This window comes from Amblyomma americanum, chromosome 3 (assembly GCF_052857255.1).
Source record: "Amblyomma americanum isolate KBUSLIRL-KWMA chromosome 3, ASM5285725v1, whole genome shotgun sequence".
Classification (NCBI taxonomy): Eukaryota; Metazoa; Arthropoda; class Arachnida; order Ixodida; family Ixodidae; genus Amblyomma; species Amblyomma americanum.
The window spans coordinates 193,048,457-193,072,499 of record NC_135499.1 but is presented as its reverse complement, the minus strand read 5'-3'; the positions used below and the strand labels follow the sequence as shown (position 1 = coordinate 193,072,499).

General features: G+C 44.6%; 2 protein-coding genes across 9 annotated transcripts in view; one reads left to right on the top strand and one right to left on the bottom strand.

The window, feature by feature from the left end:
- The window catches only part of LOC144125740 (centrosomal protein of 120 kDa-like), a 41,824-nt gene extending 36,939 nt beyond the window's left edge, over positions 1 to 4,885 (bottom strand). For all 4 annotated transcript variants that reach the window (XM_077659405.1, XM_077659402.1, XM_077659404.1 and 1 more), the window contains exons 1-3: positions 4,718 to 4,885; positions 4,296 to 4,567; positions 3,542 to 3,850 (exon numbers count right to left, since the gene is read on the bottom strand). In XM_077659405.1, the coding sequence (XP_077515531.1) occupies positions 3,542 to 3,850; positions 4,296 to 4,567; positions 4,718 to 4,757 (621 nt within the window). In that variant the 5' untranslated portion in view covers positions 4,758 to 4,885. The remainder of the gene's footprint in view (positions 1 to 3,541; positions 3,851 to 4,295; positions 4,568 to 4,717) is intronic.
- A 5-nt stretch (positions 4,886 to 4,890) lies between these two features.
- Positions 4,891 to 24,043, top strand: part of gish (casein kinase I gish) — a 47,831-nt gene continuing 28,678 nt past the window's right edge. For 2 of the 5 annotated variants that reach the window (XM_077659411.1, XM_077659408.1), the window contains exons 1-3: positions 4,891 to 4,994; positions 5,642 to 5,836; positions 21,183 to 21,223. In XM_077659411.1, the coding sequence (XP_077515537.1) occupies positions 5,644 to 5,836; positions 21,183 to 21,223 (234 nt within the window). In that variant the 5' untranslated portion in view covers positions 4,891 to 4,994; positions 5,642 to 5,643. The other 3 variants (XM_077659410.1, XM_077659407.1, XM_077659409.1) reach the window with 2 other exon arrangements.

The window sequence follows — 24,043 nt, the reverse complement described above, 5'->3', positions numbered from 1 at the left end:
GCGTTCGTCCGTGTGTTATGCTATTCTCTATGTGACCTTGTTTCTTTGCTGCAGTTATGATACAAGTATGCAACCAACTAGCCCAAGAGCTCGTTTTACTCAAGTAATTTAATCTTGTCCTTACATGCAGAATTCTTCCCTTCATCTTTAAACCTCTGCCTGCAATCATCACCTTTGGCCACATCATTAAACCCTGGTCAATCCCCTCTTGTGGGTATGTGCCATATCAGAGGAGGCCAACAACAACAACATCCATAGCCAGTGCATGCTTTCTATTCAATACCAAGGCTCACTGGTATCTTCACTAGCACCATTGATCTCATACAAAGGCCAATATTCTTGGAGTGCAAATGGAACCACCAGAAGCTGGAATTTTGGCAAACTGGGCAGTTCTTATTGCTTACATTCACACTACATGCTTATGAATGGAAATTTCTGCATTGGTTTCACAGTGCTCATAACTGCTTACTTCAAGCCGTCGCCTGCTGTACCTGGAGCTAAACTTGGCAAGTCAGCCAAGCATACCAGAGTTTGTTTAAAAATTGGAGGGGACACTAAAGATCCGCCTTAAGGATATGACGTGACAGCGTTAATGAGCTAATGCCCATATATGTGGACTTGGGTCATTCTCAGCTTTACAGTCATAGGTCCCTGGGAGTCCTCACACCACTCCTTCCGCAATGGTGCAGCGGTTAAAGCGGTTAAAGGGGCATTCACACGGGCGATGTAATCCCTCTCTAAGTGACGGCGGCTGTGTACACGTGAAGCCTTTAAGACTGCTCGCGGCGATTCAGCTTCCGGTTTTGCTCCAGCGGCTGCCGCTGAGCGAGAAGGAGACCATTTGTTCGGCCGGTACATTCAGTCCCTGTCTCTCCAGGAGATGTGGCCTTCGGTGGCATGCGTGGGGCGCAGCCCACTGCCATCTTTCTTTTTTTTGGCTGTTGCCCCCTTGGGTTTCTTTTCTCTCTTATCTCCCTTCCTTTCACACATCTATTCTGTTTCCCCCCCTTTTTTTTTGCCTCCAGTGTCTGGACACCTACACAACTCCGCGGGGTGGGGGTATTGTTTTGGCCCCTTTCTTCCTTTTCGACACCTGCCCCTCTGCCTCCAAAGCCGGGCCGCTTCGCTCGTCCCTCTGGGTGTCTCCCTGCTGCCCATGTGAATTGTGAATCCAAGAGCAGGGGCGGACGTCGGTGGATTGGTGACGTCGCTCACCTCCTCTCCACATCCACCCGCGCCGATGTCCCCCGTGTGAATACCGCTTAAAAGGGCCGTGAAACACATTTTTAGTGCATTATTTTGCCTATTGGTTGCATAGAATGAGTTGTAGTGATTCTATCAGCATCGGTCATACCATGCATATTCCCACTTTTAATATTTTAATTAGCTCGTAAAAACAAATTCATGGCGTTGATGGTGTCATCACACAGCGGTGGTTTTTAGCAGTGGATATGGCATCATCAGGTGGGAGTTTGATGATTGGACAAACAGTGAATATAATGCAAATTGTGTTAATAAATGAAGATACGTTTTGTCACGTTTCTGGGTTTTATATTAGATCAACAAAACCATCACACTTGCCTTATGTAAAAGCATTGTAAAACAAGCAAAACAAAAAAATACCACCAGAAGCTCTGGCTATTGTTTTGCATCGAATGACTTTGTACCTCTCTATACACATCTATGACCTGGCACACATCACTTATGGCTACTCTCTATGTATCTGAGAACGGCTTGGCGGAATCAATCTGATTGAGCCGTTGCATTCTATAAGCGTTTGTTTCGGTCCCAATGAAGGACACAAAGAAAAGAGCCATGTTTCACATTAACCAGTGCACATCGTCAGCGTGTGGATCACCGAACGCCAGTGTCAAATGGCGCCCCATTCCTGTTAACAGCGCGCATGGCAGGGCACGGTACGTGGTGGCGGTAGTGGTACGTGCTATACTAAAAACTGTCTCGCGCAAGTCGTCACTCCATCGTAATATCTCGCGCTTGAGTTCGGATAAGTGAGAGACGGCGATTGATCAATGTTCCCTTCTGCGCCATAGACGTGACGATGAAGCATCGGTAAACCAGGTGGGCATCCACATGGTTGCTGTAACCGTGGAAACGACACTGACAGCCTTGTCAAGAATGAGTTACAGCGAACGAGCAACCATAGTGTGCAAATTTCCATGACGTGCTCAGATGGACTGTTTTGATTGGTTCCACCCAATGTCGTCATTGGGAAAGTGGAATGGGAATGGGAAGCACCATGAAAATCGAGTTGAGGGCAGCATTTTGCTTGCTTGTATATTGAAATTGGTTCTTGGAATAACTACCGCTCCTATGTACCGTTTCTTGTAATTCTTTTGTAGTCAGCGTCTGTGTAACACAAAAAATTCACCTGAAGTATAGCCGGCACCCTTTCAAGCAGTGTTTCACAGCCCCTTCAAGGGATGCACCACTGCCCTGCGATAGCAGGCGCTGCCACTGGTGGGGCTTGTGCAACCCAAGTAGCTCTTCCTGAGCAACCTCTCGCGCTCAATCATTGATTTAACAGCCACCTGCCACAGTGGTCAGGTAGCTCACAATCTGGTGGACAGGTTGTGATGATGCCACAAGGTCATGTGACCTAGGTGGCCCACCTAGGCCACCCTATCTTTCGCTCACAACGCTGACAATGCCGACGCCAGATTTTTTGGGTAACAGGGCCTTCAACACTACCCATGTTAAAGAGCAAGACCGCAGTTTCTTTACAGCATGGTGCCTCTGCATACACTTTTCTTTAAAACAGAGGAAAGGACCCAAAAGAAAAAAGTTGGCTTCCGAGACTTTTGATTACACAGCGTTGTGCCTGCAACTTACTGAGAAAAATCAGGTGCTTGAAATTGCACTTTCAGTCCTGATCAGGTCAGCATGCATCCCTCAATGACACCAATGTGTGGATGCACCACTCATCCCACAAATAAAAAAACATCCCTAGTCTTTTATTTTTCTGCCAATACTACACAAAAGCCTTTCTAGATGAAGAAAAAAAAAACAAAAAAAACCTCGGACCTTTCTGCCCTCCCCATGGGCACAAAATGCAAGATTGCAAATTCTTTATGAGGAAAGGAAAGGCACCAGAATAGCACCTGGAAGGAAAGGACAAAGGAGAGAGTGAAAGAAGGCTGAGAGAAAGAAGCCTTGCAATGGAGGGCTCCAGAGTTATTTCATCCACTTGGTTATTCCTTAACATGCGCTGACACCACGCAGTACATGGGAGTTTTTGCATTTCTCCTCCATCAAAATGCGGCCGCCACGGCCATGATTTGATCCCATGACCTCGTGCTCAGCAGCCGTGACCACTAAAGCCACCATAGCCGATCACAAAGAAGCAACAGTGATCGGTATCAGTTCTTCTTTGAAGAAGTGGATTATGCCTGCATGGCTTAAGCCTACCCGGCTCTCATTCTTAATGATGCACCGATGAATTCAAGAGCTGGTTTCCATTTACATTATGAACCTCAATGAAAGTCTCCTATGCAGACATTTCAGCAAAAGTGCAAACACTTACATGGCTTAGATTAGCAGCAAATGAAATGGTGACAGTGAACAGGTAGAGCACCGTGGTGTCCCTGCCGATCTCATAGCATCCATCTTTCAGGTTGAGCCGAGGTGTCAAATCTTCGAGGTCTGTTTCTGTTCCTCGGTCAGCTGGTTGCTGGGCAACCACACGATGGGCCTTGAATTCTGCTCGAGCTGGCTCGGAAGATGCGCCAGCAGGTGCGTCTGGGACAGTATCTTCTTCCAGGTGTAGCCCGACATGAATCTCCGGCTTGGACCCATGATATTTGCTGTTTAGCAAGGACAGCCATTTTGCACTCTGAAATATGAACATATAGTTCTCATGACAGCCACGCAACAGTTTTTGTAACTAAAGCTCTAAAAATGTGTGTGCATGCAAAGAAACCGGAATGAGAGGTGGAAATTCAAAATTGCAAGAGGTGTCTAATAAGAATAAGAGGAGGCGAAGAATGTAATGCCGCCTTTACCTAAACAAACCACTAAAGACTCTACGTCAAGTACAATTTATGTGCAGGAATTAGCGACATCAATATGAATAAAGTGGCTACGTATTCTCTTTCTTGTTTACGCACGTAGTAAAGAAAAAGCACCGCTCAGTCCAGAGGAGACAGCGAAGAAAACTAAAAATGAAAGATCAGATGTGGACAACTGAGGCTATGTAAAGGTTGTATTTCGCAAAGGTAATTTTGGAGATCTAACTGCAATGCCCACACAACAGTAGATGCAAAAGAGGTGTATCTCACCCTGACGCCGTCCTGGATGCCGCGTATCTCGAGCACAACGTATCCTACGCGCTCCTTCTTCCTTGACGAGCGCTCAACGGCAAAACACTGCAATTTTACAGGCGTCCTGTGAAGCCGATGAACGTGAAGACCTCGACGATCAACGCCCCATGCCAACTCAGTGTTGAAGTTGGGATGACAGGTGTGCGGGACAGGGTCCGTAGTCAGAACTTCGCCGTCAAAGCTGGCTTCTACCACAATGTCACAGCCCTGCCGACTTGGGAAATGCTTTCCTGTAAACATGAGCAGATACACCGACGATACAGTAGCTCTCAAGAAAATAATGCGAGGCGGAAATTCAGATGCGATGCTGTGATAGGAAGGACGGAAGGACCGCAGCTGGCCCCGCTACACTGCTCTTCAGCGTATAAGCAGTATCTCACCTTCCAGGATCGAAGTGACGATGAGATAATTTTTGTTCATGCTGGGTCATCAATGATGAGACGAGTAGGCGATATTTACAACTTACTAAACTAGTGAGCGTCGGCAAGTACATCTAAATACCACGAACATTCAAGCGAAGCGCTACTTTAAATGTTTACAGGAAACGCTTGCCGCCGCCTAGCGCAATGCGGCAGAAGTTGGCGCTCCTAGCTACCCTTGGAAGCAGCTGCTGCAGCTTCTCCAGTGGTGTGGTAATCACCCGTGTTTAGCAAAAATGTGAGTTTGTGTACTCTGTCGAAAGCTGTATCAGTTACCTGTAATATGGTGAGCCTGGCAACTTATTTGCTCGTAATGTCTAACGTTCAGCAAAAATCTCCCTCCGGTGTACACCGGAAGTTGGTTTGTTTATGAGGTGATTTCGCAGCGGAGGTCCGAAACATCCAAAGCTAATTTTTGGAATTCGTATCGATGCGATGAATTGAAAACGCACGGCCGCGGGTCCGTTTGGTGATGAACTGACGCCCCAAAGCGAAACCAAGAAGCTTTTGTTGGCTTAATTGGTCCTCACGCTGCTAAGTGGTTGCGGAAGGTCGTGGCCAAGAGTTCCTCTGGAAATGCATTCTGGGTAGGTTGGGCCCAGTTTCATGGAGTATTCTGGCTTTGTTGTGGATAGAGGCTCAGTGCGCCGTGGTGATTTAGGAAAGAAAAGCCTTCTTGAGCGGTGTCTGTGCGTAGCTCGGTACACGGGAACAGGAGCCAAGCCTTCGCGGGGTGCTGGGAAGTGATGGAAATACGATTGAACTCGCCACCATCGTTGAACGTCCACCCATGACATCGCCAGCTAGCGCCATAGCCAGTCGCTGCCAGAGCAGTGGGCTAAGCCTAGTGCCTAAGCCTAACTTTCTCGGCGTTCCCGGCCGCAGGGATGCAAAGACGTGATTCCCGGGAGCCCCGAGACGAGACTCCCAAGCGTGCATCCAAAACGACGGCCGCCGCAAGAGCTATGCATTCACAGACAAGGCCGACGGGATCGAGCAACTCCGGTGTTTTGATGGTGGGACCCAACTTCAAAGTGGGCAAAAAAATCGGCTGCGGCAACTTTGGAGAACTGCGGCTAGGTAAGTCACTGTGTCATTCTCTTCGGTTTGCGGTTAATTCGCATTATGCTTTGTCTACATTGAAGCAAGCCAGCGCGAACAGTGAGGCCAGCGGAGATTGGGGGTAGTGCAAAACCGCCTGCGCGCAGGTTCGATGCGAAACAACCTTGTCCGGCAGCGTCTATTCGGCGGTTTCAGTATTCCGTTCCTGAACTGATGCTCGTGAATTGTGAACTCAGCGTGTTCTGTTTTTATGTTCACCTGTAGCGTGCGAGCCGCCTTAGCACCGAACGTGCCAACGGCTTGAGAACTTGAAGCGGTCTGTTGTGTGGATGCGGTTTGTGTAGAGGGGTGCCGCGGTTTTTCATTTCGTGTAGGATCTTTGCTTGCGAACATTCGCTACATGCGGGCTCCCTGTAACGTCGTTCATCTCGCTGCGTGTGCTGCCGCGTTTAGCCGGTCAAGAAGTTAATCTGCTCAAACAGCAAGCAGTTGAAAACTGCAAAGAGATCGAAAAGTTTAGGACGCCTCGGATGATCGTGTTGCGACATGTCGACGAGGCCGCCTGCCCCCGCATGAGAACGCTAACCTTTAAACTCGGGGGACGTAAGTGAAAGGGACGCAACGAGCCCCTTTTGGATGGGCTCCAGCGCGACACGGACCTTTTGTTCCACGAAGGCTACGCCACGAGCGCGCGTGGGCCCTGTGCTGCGACGCCTGCCCCGCATCCTGCGCGCTGTGCAGTGATCGATTTGTGCGTCGCGCTGGTGCCGGTGGTGCCTTATCGGGCATCTTTTATTTGCTCTCTTCGGGACCTCCGAAAAGGGACCCTATTGAGCAGCGGCATCGCTAGCTGACGTCATTAAGTTCTGTGACTTGGACGATCGCCCGAGCATTTCGATCTGTCAGGCCACGGCAGCGGCCCGCCCGTATCGGCTGCAGCCTGCCTGGTGTCGAGTAAGCTCGCGCGAAATGTGCGTCGTTGCCTGTGCGGGTGGTCTTTCGTCTCTCGGTCGTCAGCACTTTTTCCTGTGCAAATCCCGTGGCGTACGGAAGCAGCAGCGCCCGGGCGATCGTGCCCGGGAGTAACGCCCTTCTCTCCATTCCCGGCGGGGGCGCCGCTGTGTAACCGCGAGGGATGTTATGCATCATTTGGCGCGACCCCGGTCGCTGGAAAACTGGCCTGCGTGACGCACTGTGTGTGTAGTGCCGGTGTCACCACTGCGTCGGGAGCCGCGTTTACGCGGCGACGCGCTTATAGATTGGCGCCAAGCGGCGGAGCTCGCCGCGTGCTATTTGCTGCGTTCGATACGTTTGCCAGGTAACGCGCTCGCCGTTCAGTTGCCATTGTCCGGAAGGGCCACCCCATGTTGCTTCGGAGCGCTGCCCAACATTAAGCGTGCTCTAATACACTAAATTTATGCCACCAGAATATTGCACGCGACATATTGAGCCTTACATTAGCTTCGGGTTTTAGGGATTGTGAAAGCAAAATTAACGCATCAGCTGTAGAGATAAGCAAGAGAAGACTGGGGTATCGGTGGTGTAAAAGCAGAGTCCAAAGATTGCCCGGAACTTCACAGAAATACAAGTGATATAGGTTTGAACGTGAATGGCAGGGAAAGAAAGATGAGCAGAACAGGATTCAGTTTCAAAAGAAATTGAGCAATTAACCACTTTATTAACTCGGCAAGGTGGTGCCTGCCACCGCCCCGGTACAAAGGGGATGCCAATATATATCGACCTACCTCCATGCAGACAGTTTGGTTTGTTTTCGGGTAGCAACCAAGTTTTCGTTGAAAGTGCTTGCTCCAGCAGCTTGAAGCAAGGCTGACATTTAGCCAAGGTTTGTTTTCACCAGAAGTACAGATAAACATTTGCAGACAATTCTGGCTACCCACTCACCGGAGCCTGGCTTAGGTTACTGCTATGTGCTGTCGTCATAGCAAAGCTGCTTTTGCCGGAAGAACATTATTAGATAGGAAACATACAAGTAACAGGCAGGGTAACTGTTTTGTTATCTTGTGTGTCATTTTTTTTTCTCACGTTGAAAACTGTTTGCGACAGACGTCAAACTGAGATGATGAAACTCCACAGCATAGTTACTGTAAGCCAGCTTCATTTAGTACTTAATTTGGGCAACCATACTTGTCTGCATCCATAGTTGCCACTTATTTATTGCTTGCAGTCGCCTCCTTATTGGCAGTGTCGACTGCCAACAGCTCTCTCGCATCAATCTTTTGTAAGGTCGTAAAGTTCCTTGCTTGTAGAATGTTGTCAGGCGGCACCTCTTCACGTTTTTTCTCGCTGTCTCTGCTGCTGTGACAGGTTGACAGCATCACCAGTGTTTTGCACTTTTTTTTATGACCTAGTTTTCAGTTTTTCCTCCCCATCAATGACTCCATTGTCACACTTCTCTCCCTCCCCCCTCCCCTTTTTTTAGCACGTGTGAGGCTTTGCTTCCTTCATTTTTCTGGCTCATATTTTATCTTTATGTAGGCATTGTTTTGTGAAGCCACAACTGAAAGTGAAGGAAAACGAAAGGTGTGCATACAAGGTGCTCCTTGTTGCTTTCCCAGGTTTCTGCAGGGAATGCTCGAAGATGGGTGTAAAGAAGAGTGTAACACCAAATATTGTTCGGATTGTTCTGCCTATAGCATAATGGCACTATAGCAGAACATGTTGCTGTGAAACTGAGTTGCACTGATTTCTGCTTGCAACCTGTAATGAAACAAAACAAAAATCTTTCATCCCCACGGAATGAAGGGATGGTCAGATGTTTAGGGGAAGCCCCCAAGGTGGAGTAAATTTGTAATGAGGAAGTAATTACACATTGGCATCCACTTAAGCGCAGCCATATGGTGACAGAGCCATGTGGCTGCCAATGAGTAATTACTCCCTCATTATGAATGAAGGGAGCAGCAAATGCCAAAATTCTGTGAAAATATGTAGGAATGACATTATGCAGTACTATTTCAAGTTATAGCTTGTGCACTGGGGAAATGTCAACAGAATATTTGTTAGTATTTTTCTTAAAGAACAATAAATACCTAGTTTCAATTACACGAGGCATGAAAAAAGGGCCAATATTTAGCGGTTGTAGGCGAATACCAAGTGGTAAGCCATGCATTGTAATTTCTAATGCATCATTTGAAAATAGTAAACATGCAACCTAAAATTACGTCTGTGGTCATTTAATATGCTTTTATGGGAATTCCTTATACTGTTATCACTCTGTAATTTGACTCTATGCTGTGGGATTTCTTATATTTTCCATGGCGCAGTAGCATGGCAGAATGAATTAGGAGCCACTTGATTGTTGTGTGCACCCTCGTGTTTGTATATTTGTGATCAGGATCATGTTGGTTTACTGTAACCCCTGGCAACCAAGCGGCCAAGTTGTCCTTTGTTGATAGTTAGTTGGTTTCAATGAGCAGTAAACTAACTGAATTTTTTGTTCTACAAATATTGCTTTGCGCTTGTTCCTTTCTTTCATTCCTTCAGATGAGGTGAATAGTGATTTTGTTTTTCCTTTCTCGCTGTCATGGAAATCAATTGCTGAAGGTACTGAGTTGATATGGTCTGCATTTGTGTCTGTGTGTGCTTAATGTATGTTCAAGCTCTGTGGGGATTTCCACCCTAGAGTTGGGCCATATTGCTGTTATGTTGCTTTGCTATGACTTTAGCATTTCTTGTTCTGCAGATATTGTCGTGTCAGTAGCTGTTTGTTATACTATGCTTCTTGTTGACAGCACAGCGAGTTTCTGAAGCATGTCTCTTGGTACATATTCAGTGCATACACAATATATGGCAGCAAGTCGGTGTAGGTGCACGCATACCGCAATTCCTGGCAAGCTCTCCTTCCTTATGTAGTTGCTGTCGCCATTGCCAATTTCACCTCGTTGATGGCCATGTTGACTGCACCCCTATTCATGGGGGGGCCCATCAAGACAAAGGACTCGACGTACATAGCTTGCAGCACCCTAGAGAAACAAAACGTGGTGGGGAAGAAAAATCGAGCCAAGAGCATTTGCAACAGTTGTCACTGATTGGTTTGCCCTCTAGGCTTTGAGGATTCACTCTAAATCCAATTATGTGACGTCCTGAAGCCTCGAGAGACCCTACGGCAGCAGTGTTGGCGCACACATGGCATGCATGCTTGTTTGTTTTTGCTGGAATTGAGTCAGAGCTTGGTTCTGTTTTCAAGTGCAAGATTCGTAGGCCTTAGCAAAGCATCCTGGGTATGTTCACTCATGTTCTTTCTCAGCTGAAGTTTGTCAGGGGATGCCCTCTTTCTCTCATCTTTTTTTTTTTCTTCAAAGCTGCAAACTTAGGGATATTGAAGGTTGTTCATGTTTTTAAAGTTTCAGAAACCTGCCATTTTCTTTTGTTTGCCATAATGATGCAGAACACTGCACAATGAGTAATATCCATTAAGAATAGAGAGCAGGCAGTTCATAAAGACAATCCGAAGGAACCATGAAAAGTTTGGTCTCTCTTGGTACTAGAGCTAGTGCAAACCACGGTAGCTTCAGGTGCACGGGATGACTTTTACTACCACAGCCAGATTACTAGTTTTTAGCATGAAGTGACCTGTTAATCATACTTTGCGCAGTTTTGCGATATTCAAAGACAGTGTTGCTGTTCATTGTATTCATCGTTACCCACTGCCAATAAATATAGCTACTTTCTTCAAAGAGTGTTCCCTAAGCCTGACAAAGTGCCTAGAAATTTATCAGAAAATTCCTGCATTATCACTGCATGAGTTAAGCTAAGCTCATTCTAGTTTTGAGTTTGGTACCTCTCCCGGAGTTTTATGGGAATACCACCTGTACATGTTGAAATAAGGCCTGTGCAACTCAGAATTTCAGCGTAGTGTGTTTAAAACAGACAGAAGAGAAAATGTGAAAACAAATCTTTAGAAATGAGTCTCAAAAGACTAGGTTTTCATTTTTTGCACTTAACTTGCAATGTGTGCAGCACAGGACATTTATTATTCTGATGGTATGCTCTTTACTGGTATGCAAGTTATGAGATTGACATGTTTAGTTGTTTGGACCTGCATTGCTGCATGCTGTGATGTGCATAGCAGTTTTCAAGGTAGCACTGAGAGTTAAGCTTGGTGGCATAGCACTTTGAATAAAAAACAGTGCTGACGAACAATGGGTGAAGGAAGAAAGATGCCACAAGGACTGACTTGCTGCAGCCCATGGTTTAATGAGATTACACACAACTTATACCCATTGCAAAGGTGCATGCAAAAAGAAAAAAAATTCCAGCGATGCTAACCAACACATGTACTTAGACACTGCATAAAGAGAAGATTGATGGGTTACGTTATTATGCATCAGTTTGTGGTGTTGGATTGCATGAGAAAAAAAAAACTGATAAATATGGAGTCTGAAGGCAGATGTGTGGATGGGTTCCCATGTTCGAACAAGCCCACTATAGTTTCTGGAAGAGCATCTTTTAATATTATTAGCTATCCGAGGGCTGCTTGATGATAAAAATGTTTTACGTTGTTTACTTCCTTTCCTTGTCGGCTAATTAGTTCATGCAGCCCTTGTTAATAAAGCTATGTGATCAAACTAACACCTCAGAATTCAACATGGTACATGAAAATTGCTGTCATGCATGAAGTGGGCCCTTATATAGTTGGTGTTCTTCACCAGTGCCCTTTCGGCAGCTGGCAAATGTCTGCTTTGCGATGCTTTTGGCTACCCTTTTTGCTGATGTTTCAGCCACCTCGATGTTCAGTTCCCAAGTTGCCATTAACTAAATCGGAGATAGTTTCGTACGGAGTCAGGGGGAAATGCCCGAAGTCTGAAAAAAAAGCTATTATTCTACCGTTTCTTTAACCCGGGAAGCCACTAACTAGCCTTTCCTAGCAGCTATAGACCCATACGCCTTACCAGTTGCATCTCCAAATCCTTTGAAAGTGTCCTGAATATAAGATTACTTTTCTCCTTCAATTCTGTGAATTTCTTGATATCCACCAGTGTGGTTTTATACCCCTGTCACACGGGCACTTTTGATCCTCAGTGAGTCAATGCTCATCGAACTCATTGCAGATCGACGATTGTCACAAGGCCACTTTCAAGCGCAATCGAGCTCGATCCTGCTTGACTCGATGCCGATTCCTCAAGAGTGCTTGAGGTTTCAAGCACAATCGAAAACACACTCGCTCTCATGAAGCTATAAAAATAAACACAAGTTAACAAAACAAAACCACAATTGCTGTTGTAATTTATCAAAATGTAATACGAACATTTTTCAGGTACTATGCCTGCTTATATGCAAACATGTTTGAAAATAATCTCTACACCACGCTCCAAGCTTCGCCGTCAGTGTAAACAAAGGTGGCGTCCTCCTGCTCGTCGGCGCGCAAACTGCAGCGAGCGCGAGACAGCCGCTCTCATCGACTGCTGGGAAGACCGCTTAAATGACTTGCGGCGCCAGAAGCGAAACGCCGCAGTCTATGCAGAAATCGCGGAGGCGTTGCGGACGCTCGGGTTCTATCGCACAGCAGCAGAGGTGCGCCACAACATTAGAAACTTGACGCAGATACGCAGATGTACCGATTTGACTACGGATTTGGCTGCCGCTGCCCCCAACTGCACAGTGTTGCCGGACATTGCCATGTTATGACTGTCAGCGGAACATTTGGCGCCACCTAACACACATGAGGGAAACTTCTCAATGAGCATTGAAAATGCCCGTGTAGCACCGGAGATTGTTCTGAGCGTTCTCGAAAATCTCGATGCAGATCAAGCTCAATGAGGATCGAAAGTACCCGTGTGACGGGTATTAAGGGACGCTGAGGAGAAATTGAAGTTGGCTTGTATCGATAGAATACCAGCTCCTGATCACAAAAACACTGCTCTTACTGAAAACAAAGCTCTCGTAAGGTAGAAAATAGCAAGAACCAAAATACAGGTATCGCCACCACAGGCCAATCTCGCAAGTACAAGCGTGGCGACGCCATAGGGCAAGAGACGCCACCTTGGAAGAATTTTCCATCCTACATTGTGGCGCAAATCTCTGAGGCCAACAAAGGAAGGTTGCACGGTTCATTATTGAAGTAAGTTTCGTTTTAAAGCCGATTGTGCACTTTTATCACTCGAGAAAGGCAGAAAAAAGACAACCTGTATGTTAGAAGCAAAGAAAACTGATGCAAAGAAAAATTGCTGATGACCTAGCTCTGTTAGGTCAGGATATACGTTCGAAAGCGCGGAGATTTCTGCATCGAAAGAGTGCATTCACTAGATGCGCCTTTATTGATGAATTCACCCTGAGACATCATGGTGGAGTGGTAGCGTCACCGCCTTAAACAACAAAGGCCCTGGTTCGATTCCGAACCTCGGCACAGCATTTTTTTTTCATTCATTTCATACATTGGTTAGCGGTTAAGCACACGCTCTGTTAAGGTGCGTTTATGCTCCGGCGTAACACGCGCGCGCGTGCTGCACGGCGACGTCACGTCGGCCAAAGCGACACCCTCTATACTGCAAATGCGCTTGACCACCGACGCGTTCGGCGTCTTCGGTGCACTCGGACCGCACTGGCGGAGACTTAGAGCATGCCTCTATTTCGCGCTGAGTGTGCCAGCCGCCGCCGGCCCGGCCAGACTGATTCGGCTCCGCGGCGAGGTGCGCGTTGTGACGTAATTCAATAGCTTCGGCAGTTGGGCGGAGCTGTTCTTTTGGAGCTCTTGGCTAATTTAGTCATTCACAGTGCACATCTGAAGGCACATGCAAGTCGGCGAGACAGTCCGATCCAGTGGACCCATTGGATCTAGCGGAAGCCGTTGAAGCATCGTGCGCCGGCTTTAGTTTCAAGCCGCCAACTTTAAACGCGACCGCCCTTGAGCGCCCACCCGTTTTTTGTGGCAAAAAAATAAATAACTTGGCCCTTCCGCGCCGTTCAAGGAATTGCAATCCGTTGGCCCCGAAGCCCCGGCCAGCCGATGGGTGCAACGTGCCGACCTTTTCCTGGCCCCTCGCGACCCCCTGCACTGGGGTTATGATATTTAGTTTGCAACGTCTTCTCACTGAGGAAGGGGGAAACGACCCGCCGGCACCTAACCTAACCGTGCTCCCTCAAAAGCATCGCACGCTCTTTGGGGCTGAGGTCGCTGAAATGCAGGCCGTAGTTTTTGCGAGAACTACGGCGTCGTGTTCGGGAACGGGATCCATCTTAACGATGGCAAGACGCCGGTGCAAACGTAAACGAAGCGACGGCAGTGACCCCCGATAGATGCATTCAACGTGCGGCGGTGGTAGCTTTCATTTCGGCAGCTGCTAGACCACACCGCTAGCCACCAGAAATCACGGAGTCTGCGTTTACGTCACATTTCACGTCACTCCGTCCTACAACGTCATAAGAGTTCTCTAGTTTGAATCGGAGCGGCGGGAAAAACTTTTCCAACTTCAAATCCGAATTTCTTTGAAATAAATACATCTATCGCTCCCGGACAAGCGGCAACAAAGCCATGAAATGTCGAACTATGAGATTTTGCTAACGAAAAAAAATCCGATAGAGTTCTCCCCAGTGTACCTTTAAAAAAGAGATGCTCCACACAGATCACCTAGTTCGTCTTGAAAATACTGTCTGAGAAGCTTTTGTAAACAACACTGGCTTGCTTTCTTTTTCCATTTAGAGAAGGCTAATGACACAACCTGGTGGTTCAGGATTCTTCAGGACTTATACCCCTGTCACACGGGCACTTTCAATCCTCATTGAACTCGATCTGCATCGAGATTTTCGAGCACGCTCGAAACATCCGGTGCTACACGGCCATTTCCAATGCTCATTGAAAAGTTTCCCTCGTTTTTTAGGTGGCGCCAAATGTTCCGCCGACAGCCATAACATGGTGATGTCCGGCAACACTGTGCAGTCGGGGGCAGTGGCAGCCAAATCGGTACATCTGCGTATCTGCATCAAGTTTCTAATCTTGTGGCGCACCTCTGCTGCTGTGCGATGGAACCCGAGGGTCCGCAACGCCTCCACGATTTCTGCATAGACTGCGGCGTTTCTCTTCTGGCGCTGTAAATCATCTAGGCGGTCTTGGCAGCAGTCGATGAGAGCGGCTGTCTCGCGCTCGCTAAAGTTTGCGCGCCGACGAGCAGGAGGACGCCATCTTTGTTTACACTGACGGCGAAGCTTGGAGCGTGGTGCAGAGATTATTTTTAAATATGTTTGCATATAAGCAGGCATAGTACCTGAAAATGTTGTCTTGCATTTTAATCAATTAAAACAACAGCTATTGTGGTTTTGTTTTGTTAACCGGTGTTTATTTTTATAGGTTCATAAGAGCGAGAGTGCTTTCGATTGTGCTTGGAATCTCAAGCACTCATGAGGAATCGGCATCGAGTCAAGCAGGATCGAGCTCGATTGCGCTTGGAAGTGGCCGTGTGACAACCGTCGACCTGCATTGAGTTCGGAGCATTGACTCAATGAGGATCGGAAGTGCCCGTGTGACGGGGTATTAGATGAGCTTGGCATCTATAGCTGAATCTTGAACTGCCTAAAAGACTTCTTGTCTAACCGTTCATTTAATGTCTGCCAAGGCTCAACCCTTTCGAAGAATTGTATTCAGGAAAATGGAGTACCTTAGGGGTGTACTTTAAGCACAACTCTGTTGTGCTGAATTTGTGCTAGTCAAGCTGAATTTTCAGCTTTTTTTCCCGCACTCCCTCACTTCATGAGTGAAATAAAGAATTTATTTATTTATTTATTTATTTATTTATTTATAACTCTCTCAGTAAAAATAATCCCAAGGTCCATTATGTACACAGTCTACGTAGACAATCTTCAGATAGCTTGCACATCCTCCAACATGTCAACATGCGAAAGACATGCAATTAACAGTAAACAAACTGGCAACATGCGCAGATAGAAATGGTTTCCGGTTTTCTTCACAGAAAATAGTGTCCATTTTTTTCTCATTCAAACGAGGCTTACAGGCAGATCCAACCCTACACCTGAATGACCGCAGCGGTGCCTGAGCATCCGCCTCGCATTCGGGAGGTGCGGGGTCCCCCAGTGCCGCCGGATACCCACCGGTGATAGTGGGTGCAAGCTTTCCCCGGGTCTCGTGCTCGGCTTATTTAGGGCGAAATGCTTGGGAAATGGGTCTTCGACCCCACCTTGAGAAGTCGAAAATGCCTTGCATCATGGCATTCTTTGGCCATAGATGCCCTTGCGCCTTAAAAATCCATAATCATCATCAATATCCTACACCTGAACGAAACCGAGTTACCCGTAAAGAGTGAACATAAATTTCTAGGCGTAACATTTGACAGAAAACTCACTTTCCTGCCTCATGCATTGAAAAAAAGAAAGCTTCCCGATCGGTTAACATACTCAGTCCTTTCACATAAACACTGTGGTATTGACAGGGCAAGCCTTGTAGAAATTTGTCGCTCTGAGGTACAATCCTGCTTCGAGTATGGTAGCATAGTATATGGTTCAGCAAGGCCATTTTACTTGAAACGAATAGACCCAGTACACAATTTGTTTTCGTCTTCCACCCTCTGTTAATGGGAGGTGTACTAGGCAGAATCATTTTAGGCTTGTCAGCAGGTTGTGTTCACTTCTGTTGTATAGTGTCTAGACAGTGGAAGCTAGCATGTGCTTTTGTTTTTGGTTATTGTTAATTTTTGTTGCATGAGTTAGCGTGACTGCAGGGAAAATGTCTGAGTAGCGGTGAAGACGCCGCACTTAAAAAATCAGCTCTTGCATGTGGGCCTAATGGCTTTTTCTCTGGCTGACTAAGATGCTTGCTACTCAATGTTTGACTTTCCACGTTGTGTTTGCAGTTGATAGCCTTACCCTCTGTGTCAGGGATTTTCGAGATGGGTGTTGCCGCGGCTCGCTCTTATTGATCATTAGGGCCGCGCCAGTTGCCATGGGGAGTGGGTGCAAACATTGTGTCGTGTCTTGTGATCGTTGGAAGTTCGCATGGGTTGGGAAGTGTGACCGCGTTTTTGACCCTCCTTGTCTTTGCAGCTCTCATAATGGTCGTTTCCCTTTTCCCCAGGGGGTGTGGTGCTGACCTTGAACAGCCGCGCATCGCATCCCATTGTTCGACTCATTTTGCTTTAGTTGCATCTTTGAGGCATGAAAGTTAGAGGGAGGCAGCTTTTCTGCCTTTTTTTTTCTCTTTCATTTTCATTTAGCAAGGGCCCTTGTGAGGACTGGCTATGTAACCCTTGTCCTTTTTCTTTTGTTGGGCTTTTATCGTTTGGTTCACATTTTTATTTCACCTCTTGGACCTCCTTTGCAAGAGGATCCTTCCAAGGCCAGCCTGCCCAAGATGTGCTCCAAGTTCTCTTACAGTGGCAGACATTTCGTTTTCACTTTTGCAACATTGCAGGAAAGCACTTTAGTTTCCTTGTGGATATTTAAAAGAGAAATGTTTGCAGAAATTACCATGTTAGTGTTTGCTGCCTTTTGTGTCAAGAATTAGTACTTCATGATTAATATGCCTGCTTAGTTCTTGGATTACAAAATGGTTGCAGGTGACTGCCGTGTAGGTATGGTGTAGCAAGCTATACAGTGCATGCATGCTGTGTTGTAAATATACATGGCTCAAATGCTGAGATGTGAGAATGGTAGTAAGATAGTTCTTGTGTGTTTACCTGATTGTTTGAGTCTTACCACTAGTTCTAAACTGGGGCATCTTTATAAACTTCAGTCAACCTGTATAGCCAAGGCCAAGTTAAATTATTTGGTACTATAGCACAAGTTTAGATTCAGCAAAAAGTTATCACTTGTTCACTGAGTGCAGAGATCATTTCAGGCTTCAAAAATTCACTCTAAAGCAACCAGTGTGTCCCCCTTCTCTTTTTTTTTTGACATTTTTCGACATTGCGAGGGGCGGATGACTACTGCATACTCCACTAAAAATGTCTACCATCACCAAAACACCCTTGATGCACCAGTCGTCTACGATAGGGGAAATATTGTGATGGAGGCACTGTTGATGCTCAACAATGTGCTTTCCCTGCTTGCTCTGCTGACAGTCAAAACCACTGTCCTCACCCTGAGATAGCGAGCTCCATGGAGTGGACACCGACCATAGTGGGCTATGCCCTTGGGAACAAAGGAATGCACAGTTTTATTGGTTGGCTTACCGATTTCATTAAAATGGGGAAGAAACGCGCTTTTTGTCCTTCTTTGGGACAAATGCGTGGCAGCAAGACCTGTACATGTCGTTGTCATGCCAGGTAAATATTTGTCAGCAACAGTATTTTTAAATTTATTTATTGTTATTATTAGCATTTGTTGTTATTGTCATTTATTGCATTTAAAATTTCCTTGGTTCATGTTTGAACAAACACTAGGGTCTTTCTGGCGTCTGAAGTAGACAGCCATGAAGTTCTTATCATAGGTTTACCAGACAGCAGCCTACTTTGCTGGTGTTGCGTTCATATCATGATGAGGAGCACTTTTGTCAGTAGGCTCATTTGATATCTAGTCATAGAATATTGCAAGTGGATAAGCTGGGCAGAGAGCTGAGGAGCAGGATTGTAGGCAATTGGTAAGGGTTGGACTTTTCAGTTTTTAGTTTTGAAAATTATGGCCGACTGTTTTTAGTGTTTTCTTTTCTTCTGCTTTTATTCTTATTTATTTAATTTATTCTTTTGTTATTATTTCAGTGAATGCTATTTCTTGCAGAATTGCCATTTCTTCTTTTTGTGTGTGCGCCATGTGGCAGCCCTGTGCGCTCAAAACTCACACATAGTTGTTTATCTTGGCTTGTTTTGTTAGCCGGAGTAATTTGTGTACCAGTAATTAATGCATTGTGTTTGCAATATGAGATACTGTCACCATAGAAAAAACAAAGGCAACATCATGGAAGTTACGTGATTGGGCTGCTAGACATAAACGTAAATAGAAGTCATAAACAAGAAAAATAAAAGTAACAAACACTGGAGCAACACACATACACACTCCCCTCTTAGGCAAGTGAAACAAGCATCTCTATCTAGTTATCTTCATGTCAGAATATCTATATCTGATTTGGATGTACCGCAAGTGGATTTGTTCCTTGGGACACACTGTGTACTCTTTCACTCACGGAATTAACTTTGAAAGCTCCAAACGCTTCACACGAAGAAGGTTGAGGATTGGAAAGAAAGAAGGAGACCACGGCCCAAACCGAAAATTAGCCAAGTGATGATGATGGTGGCCCACAGCTGTGGAAATGTTGCGGAACTGTTGCAAAAACCAGAGCATGACACGTTTTTGTGATGTTTGTGCATGATTTAGAGTTGGCTTGTTTCAGTTTCAAACGTTCTCAGCGTCCTGCTTATCCAGCGAAAACTCCTTAACCCTTTGCGGTCCCTAATCAGGACCCCTCCCGACAATGCAACATGGCCATTGCGGTTTGCTGTCTGGCACCTTCCGACAAGCTTTTCGATGTTTGAATTGCTTGTTTTCCTCGCTGCCCATAATGTCTATATTTTAAGGGGGATGCGGGTCTTAAAACTATCTGTTTTATTTATGGCATGATCCTTATAATTACCTTGAAAGTGTGCTTTTTTTTGTAGAGTCCTTATATGCGTGTAGACTGAATAGTTAAAATAGAATGATTTATAAGCAGTTTTATGGTTTTAATTGGGCTCTTCATTATAGGCCGTTATCCAAAAATTGTTTAAAGTATTTACAGAACTGTATCACCCAAGAAGGACTTTGTGTGGTGATGCTTTTTTACACTTTCCTCAATGAAAATTTAATATTAAAAAACTACGAATGAAACCTAACAAAATGGGTTGGCTGGTAATTTAGGAAAGCAAGTAATTAAAATGTAGCTATACCGCAAAAGCCAGTAAAAATAGTATCACCGCACAGGTCTATACTTTCCGAATAAATTGATGCCTGACTTATTTCAGTTGCCCAAAGCAAACCTGAGAAGAAGCCCTAAAGACAGAGGCTGTATTTGTGAAATCACGAGCAGAGATAGTGAGAATTAGTCTGTGTGCACTTATTGTGTCATGGGAAATTGTGTTGTGGGACAATGGCTGTAGTGTTGGCTGCAATAGTGTGATGCCATCTTAGAAGGTGCCTAATGAAGGATCTTGAAACATGCTTTCATATAGAAGAAAAATGGTGACGGTTGATGAGAGGTTTCGGAGTTACGTTGCACGAAGTGGAACGTCATTTCAAAACTTGTGCTTTATTTTCTGGCCACACATTTACCAAAATATTAATTTTTTAAATATTTTGTCATCGTTTCAAGCCTGGGTAAAACTTTTTTTTTTTTTCTAAAAATAGGCTTTTTCGTGATTTCTTGCGATCTCACAACCAGCGTCCACCATTAAGCCATACGCTGCCCAAATATTGTTGAAAGACCTGGACACGTAAAGAAGCACAAAAAAAAACATTCCATGAGTTGTTGGTCTTGCTCACTTGTTTTCTTTTGCGGTGCTGAAAACTGGCGAGATTGTTTCGGACTGGAATGACTGCAAAGTGGGTAAAAGTTTCAGACCACAAAGAGTTAACCGAAATGGTTCTAATGAAGCTATCGCAGTCTCTGTGCAGAAGGCCCTATGCTAAGACAACTTGACGAGATAGTGGAATCTCATGGTTTGCATCCGGTGTTTATCTAAAGTAGCAGAGCAATGCCTCTGAACCTACAACAACATACTTATTGTCTCATTGCGCTCCTGGCCTTGGCACTTAGCTCTGTTGTGACCATTTGCAGCTCACACTCAGTGCCCTGGAAGCTATGGTGTGCATCTGAAGATGTGACCTTTGTCAATTACAGCTGAATTTTAAAAAGTTAATTCAGCATACGTTTATAGACATATATTTTTTGTTCTGTTTAAATCGTCAACTCCAACCCCTAGCCATACGTGATAGCAATGAATTGAATGTAGTTTTTATAGAAAGCTTTCTTTTGAATGGTATTGAGATGGTGGTGGGGTCAAAATATCCGAAGCCTAACTTTGGTATGTTAAACCCCCCATAAACCAATCCTATTGAATGGTTTTGTGGGATAAAGGGAGATGGGTGTGGCTTAAATTAATGCTCTGTAAACATGGCTGAGGATGTGATTGCAAGAAAATTCAAAAAGAAAGGGGAACATTGAAAACGCTTTTTCTATGCTCATAACTTGCGTGTTGTGACAACCCTTTCAAGCATGTTTTCTGAATTGTGGCTTGGGTATATAGGTATGTGGGCTTTGGTTAGTGCTGTTGCTGTTAGGTGCTTTTGGGCTTCAGTACTTCACACAGTGTACTTTATCTCTGCCTTTGTAATAATTATGAACATTTTTGGAAAATAAGTATGTTATATTGTCATTGAATGAATGCTGGTGCCTGCATGTATTGCCATTACTCATCTCTTTCTTATTTTTCAGGAAAAAACCTCTACAATAATGAACATGTTGCAATTAAGTTGGTGAGTAAGGTTCTTTTTTATGTCATCTCTGGTGCACAAGGCTTCAGTGTTTGTTGGTCTGCATTAAAGCTAGCAGAACTGCTATTGTTAATGCTTAGGTACATTGTATCAAATCTGAAACAAAGAAAAGCAAAGCAAAGAAATTAAGAGGGTGTTTAAAATCTGAAGAGTAATCAAGAAATGAAGAGTAATCAAGAAATTAAAAAAAAAACTGATGAAGTTAAGGTGTGAAGCTGGGACTCTTCAAGGCGTGAGTTAATTTGTGCTGGGCAGCCGGTTAGCTGTCTCATGCATTGAAACAGAGCCAGGGTAGAGCCTAATGCATTTGCTAAAAAATACTGGTTATAGCAGGTTCCTATAAATGGGCACTTTAGGACAAATTTTATCTTGCGTTCCATTATGCGAAACCTTCTTGCACTTGTCAGTGTCTTTCAGGGAAACATATGTCAAGAAGGCAGGCCTTAAATCAATTACGAAGCATGCAATGTGGTACAAATGAATTGTGGTCAAGAGAGTCTTGCTCTTATTAGCTGTAGTGCTAAAGTTGAGAGCTTTGTTAAAAAATATTGCATTAGCAAAAATGGTATGAAACCTTTGCGACCTTTTGGTATCTTGTTCCTTGGTGCTGTGAAAATTGGTAGTCAACCTTAGTGGAACTTGCTGTTGTTTAGTAATTTGTTTATCTAGGAGGATTTAACTTGAAAGATAGCAGAGAAACTTGAATAGACTCCTGATAAGCTGGATTTACCAGCTTTTTCTTGCATATGATTCGTAAATTGAAACAAATGAAGAAACATCTCTGTTTATTTAGGTGCTTATTATGTCTGTTCTTATGCGTCGCTGCATTTATTTTGGGTAAGGTTTTATATTAACAAAATTGAGCTGTATAAAAGTCTAGGGATTAAAAACTTACCTTAGATAAATGCCAATGCATAATGAGTTTGGCAACTGTTATTTCTTATGCCATGTGCATTTTGTTTTGTCAGCTCTTGAATCTAGTACATAATATACTAGATGCCTTGAGTGGTCCGCAGTTTGATTGCAATTTTGACATTTTTAATCTTGTCTACATTGTCAAAACCAACATGGCACTTCTGTGCTGATTAAAATGAAATGGTGATGATTCACCTCAGTCAAGATGAATGAACTCCGACCAGAATGAGATGTGCTGTGGGGCATTGGTGTTTTTCGCAATAACTATCATCATGGTGCTGTTCATCCTTCCACAGCATCACATTTACTGCCGCAGCTTGTCATAATGAAAACTGAAACTGTTCGATGTAAAATATTCGTTTGTGTATTGTCTTGGTCACATTGGGGAATCCTGTGCAGGGATTCATGGTTTGCTCTGAAATTTTTATAATTCTTTGTAAAAGTGAAATTAAGGATGGAACACCGCATTATTTATACTGATTAAAAATGACTAAAGAGTAAAAAAACATTTTGTTATTAGTGACACCACTTTTGATTGTACAGCTTTTCATTGTGCACTTTTCATTGCTGTTGTACAAGTGAGAAAAAATAGTAAGGGTACCAAACTGTGCATTCATATTTACCGCCAGATTTTGTGGTGTCTGTGTAGCTGCAGGCAAAATAATAAATCGTATAATCGGAAACAACACTATCTGTACTGATTCCCCGAGCTTACTCACAACATTACATATCAGAAATGCGGCTGAACCCTTTGTTGCACCATTCGCCACATAGAAAAAGCCGCAACACAATAATGCACAATAAGATTCTGCTGGGTCCCAAGCCATGTCGGTGATAGATGGAAACGTTGCAAAAGCTCGGAAGGAAGAAGTAAGGAAAATACAGTTCCCGTACAAAGATTGCATCAAATTAATACAATGTAAGCTGAGAGATCATCTTTGCAATGGATACACGCACATGACACACTTATTACTGACAAAACAGGACAAACCTCCATATGAGAAATGTGGAGGAGAGCTCATAGTAAACCACATTTTATTCTTTTGCACAGAGCTCGACCAGCTAAGGAAACAGATATTTACTCTCATTCTACAATGAACACATCCCTTTCTACCCCACCTTGCTCCTAGAAGACAATTCACTTGTTGAAATTTTATGTTTTTAGCTTTGTAAATGAAGCAAGAATCCTAAATAAGCTATATCATCCTAAAAGCTTTTAAACAAACTCTTTAAACCTTGTGCTTGGCAAATGATGGCTTTAGTTGCCTGTGTGCCACAAAACTTAACACAACACAAGTTTCGTAGTGCTTGACACAAGTTTCGTAGTGCTTCAACATAATAGCTGAGGCTTTTAGTGCATATAGGAGCACCGCGCAGTTTCAAGAACCTTTCTATCCCCTTTTGGTCACTTCTGAAATATTGTAATATACCACAGTGAACATGGTCCTTGAAACGATATGCATGTAGTAGGCAGAATGCAGCAGAAGTGGCAAAACCATGGCTTGACATTCATTGCCATTTTCTTCCTGCCTTTTTCTTTTCCATCTCGCTGTCTCCAGCCACATTGCTAGCCACATTTTCTGTGTGTTTTGTGGCAGTGCACTTCCTGCACAGCAGGATTCGGTTCACTTGTTCCAAACACATGAACGAGGGAGCACACACCGTGACGGTTTGTGACATTAGGCGTGCATCCATGCTACTGTATGAAAGGTTCCATGCAAGTTGTGTAGTAACTTGCATTGGTTTGTTTCTCTGCTGAACTTTTGTTGATATTTCTTTTCTTTTTTTTCCACTTTTTCTGCCTGTCGGCTGACTTTTCTTGCAGTGCCAGATGTTGGAAATAGCGCAGTGGATTTGTCTCGGGAGTGAAATCTCTATAAGCCGTTT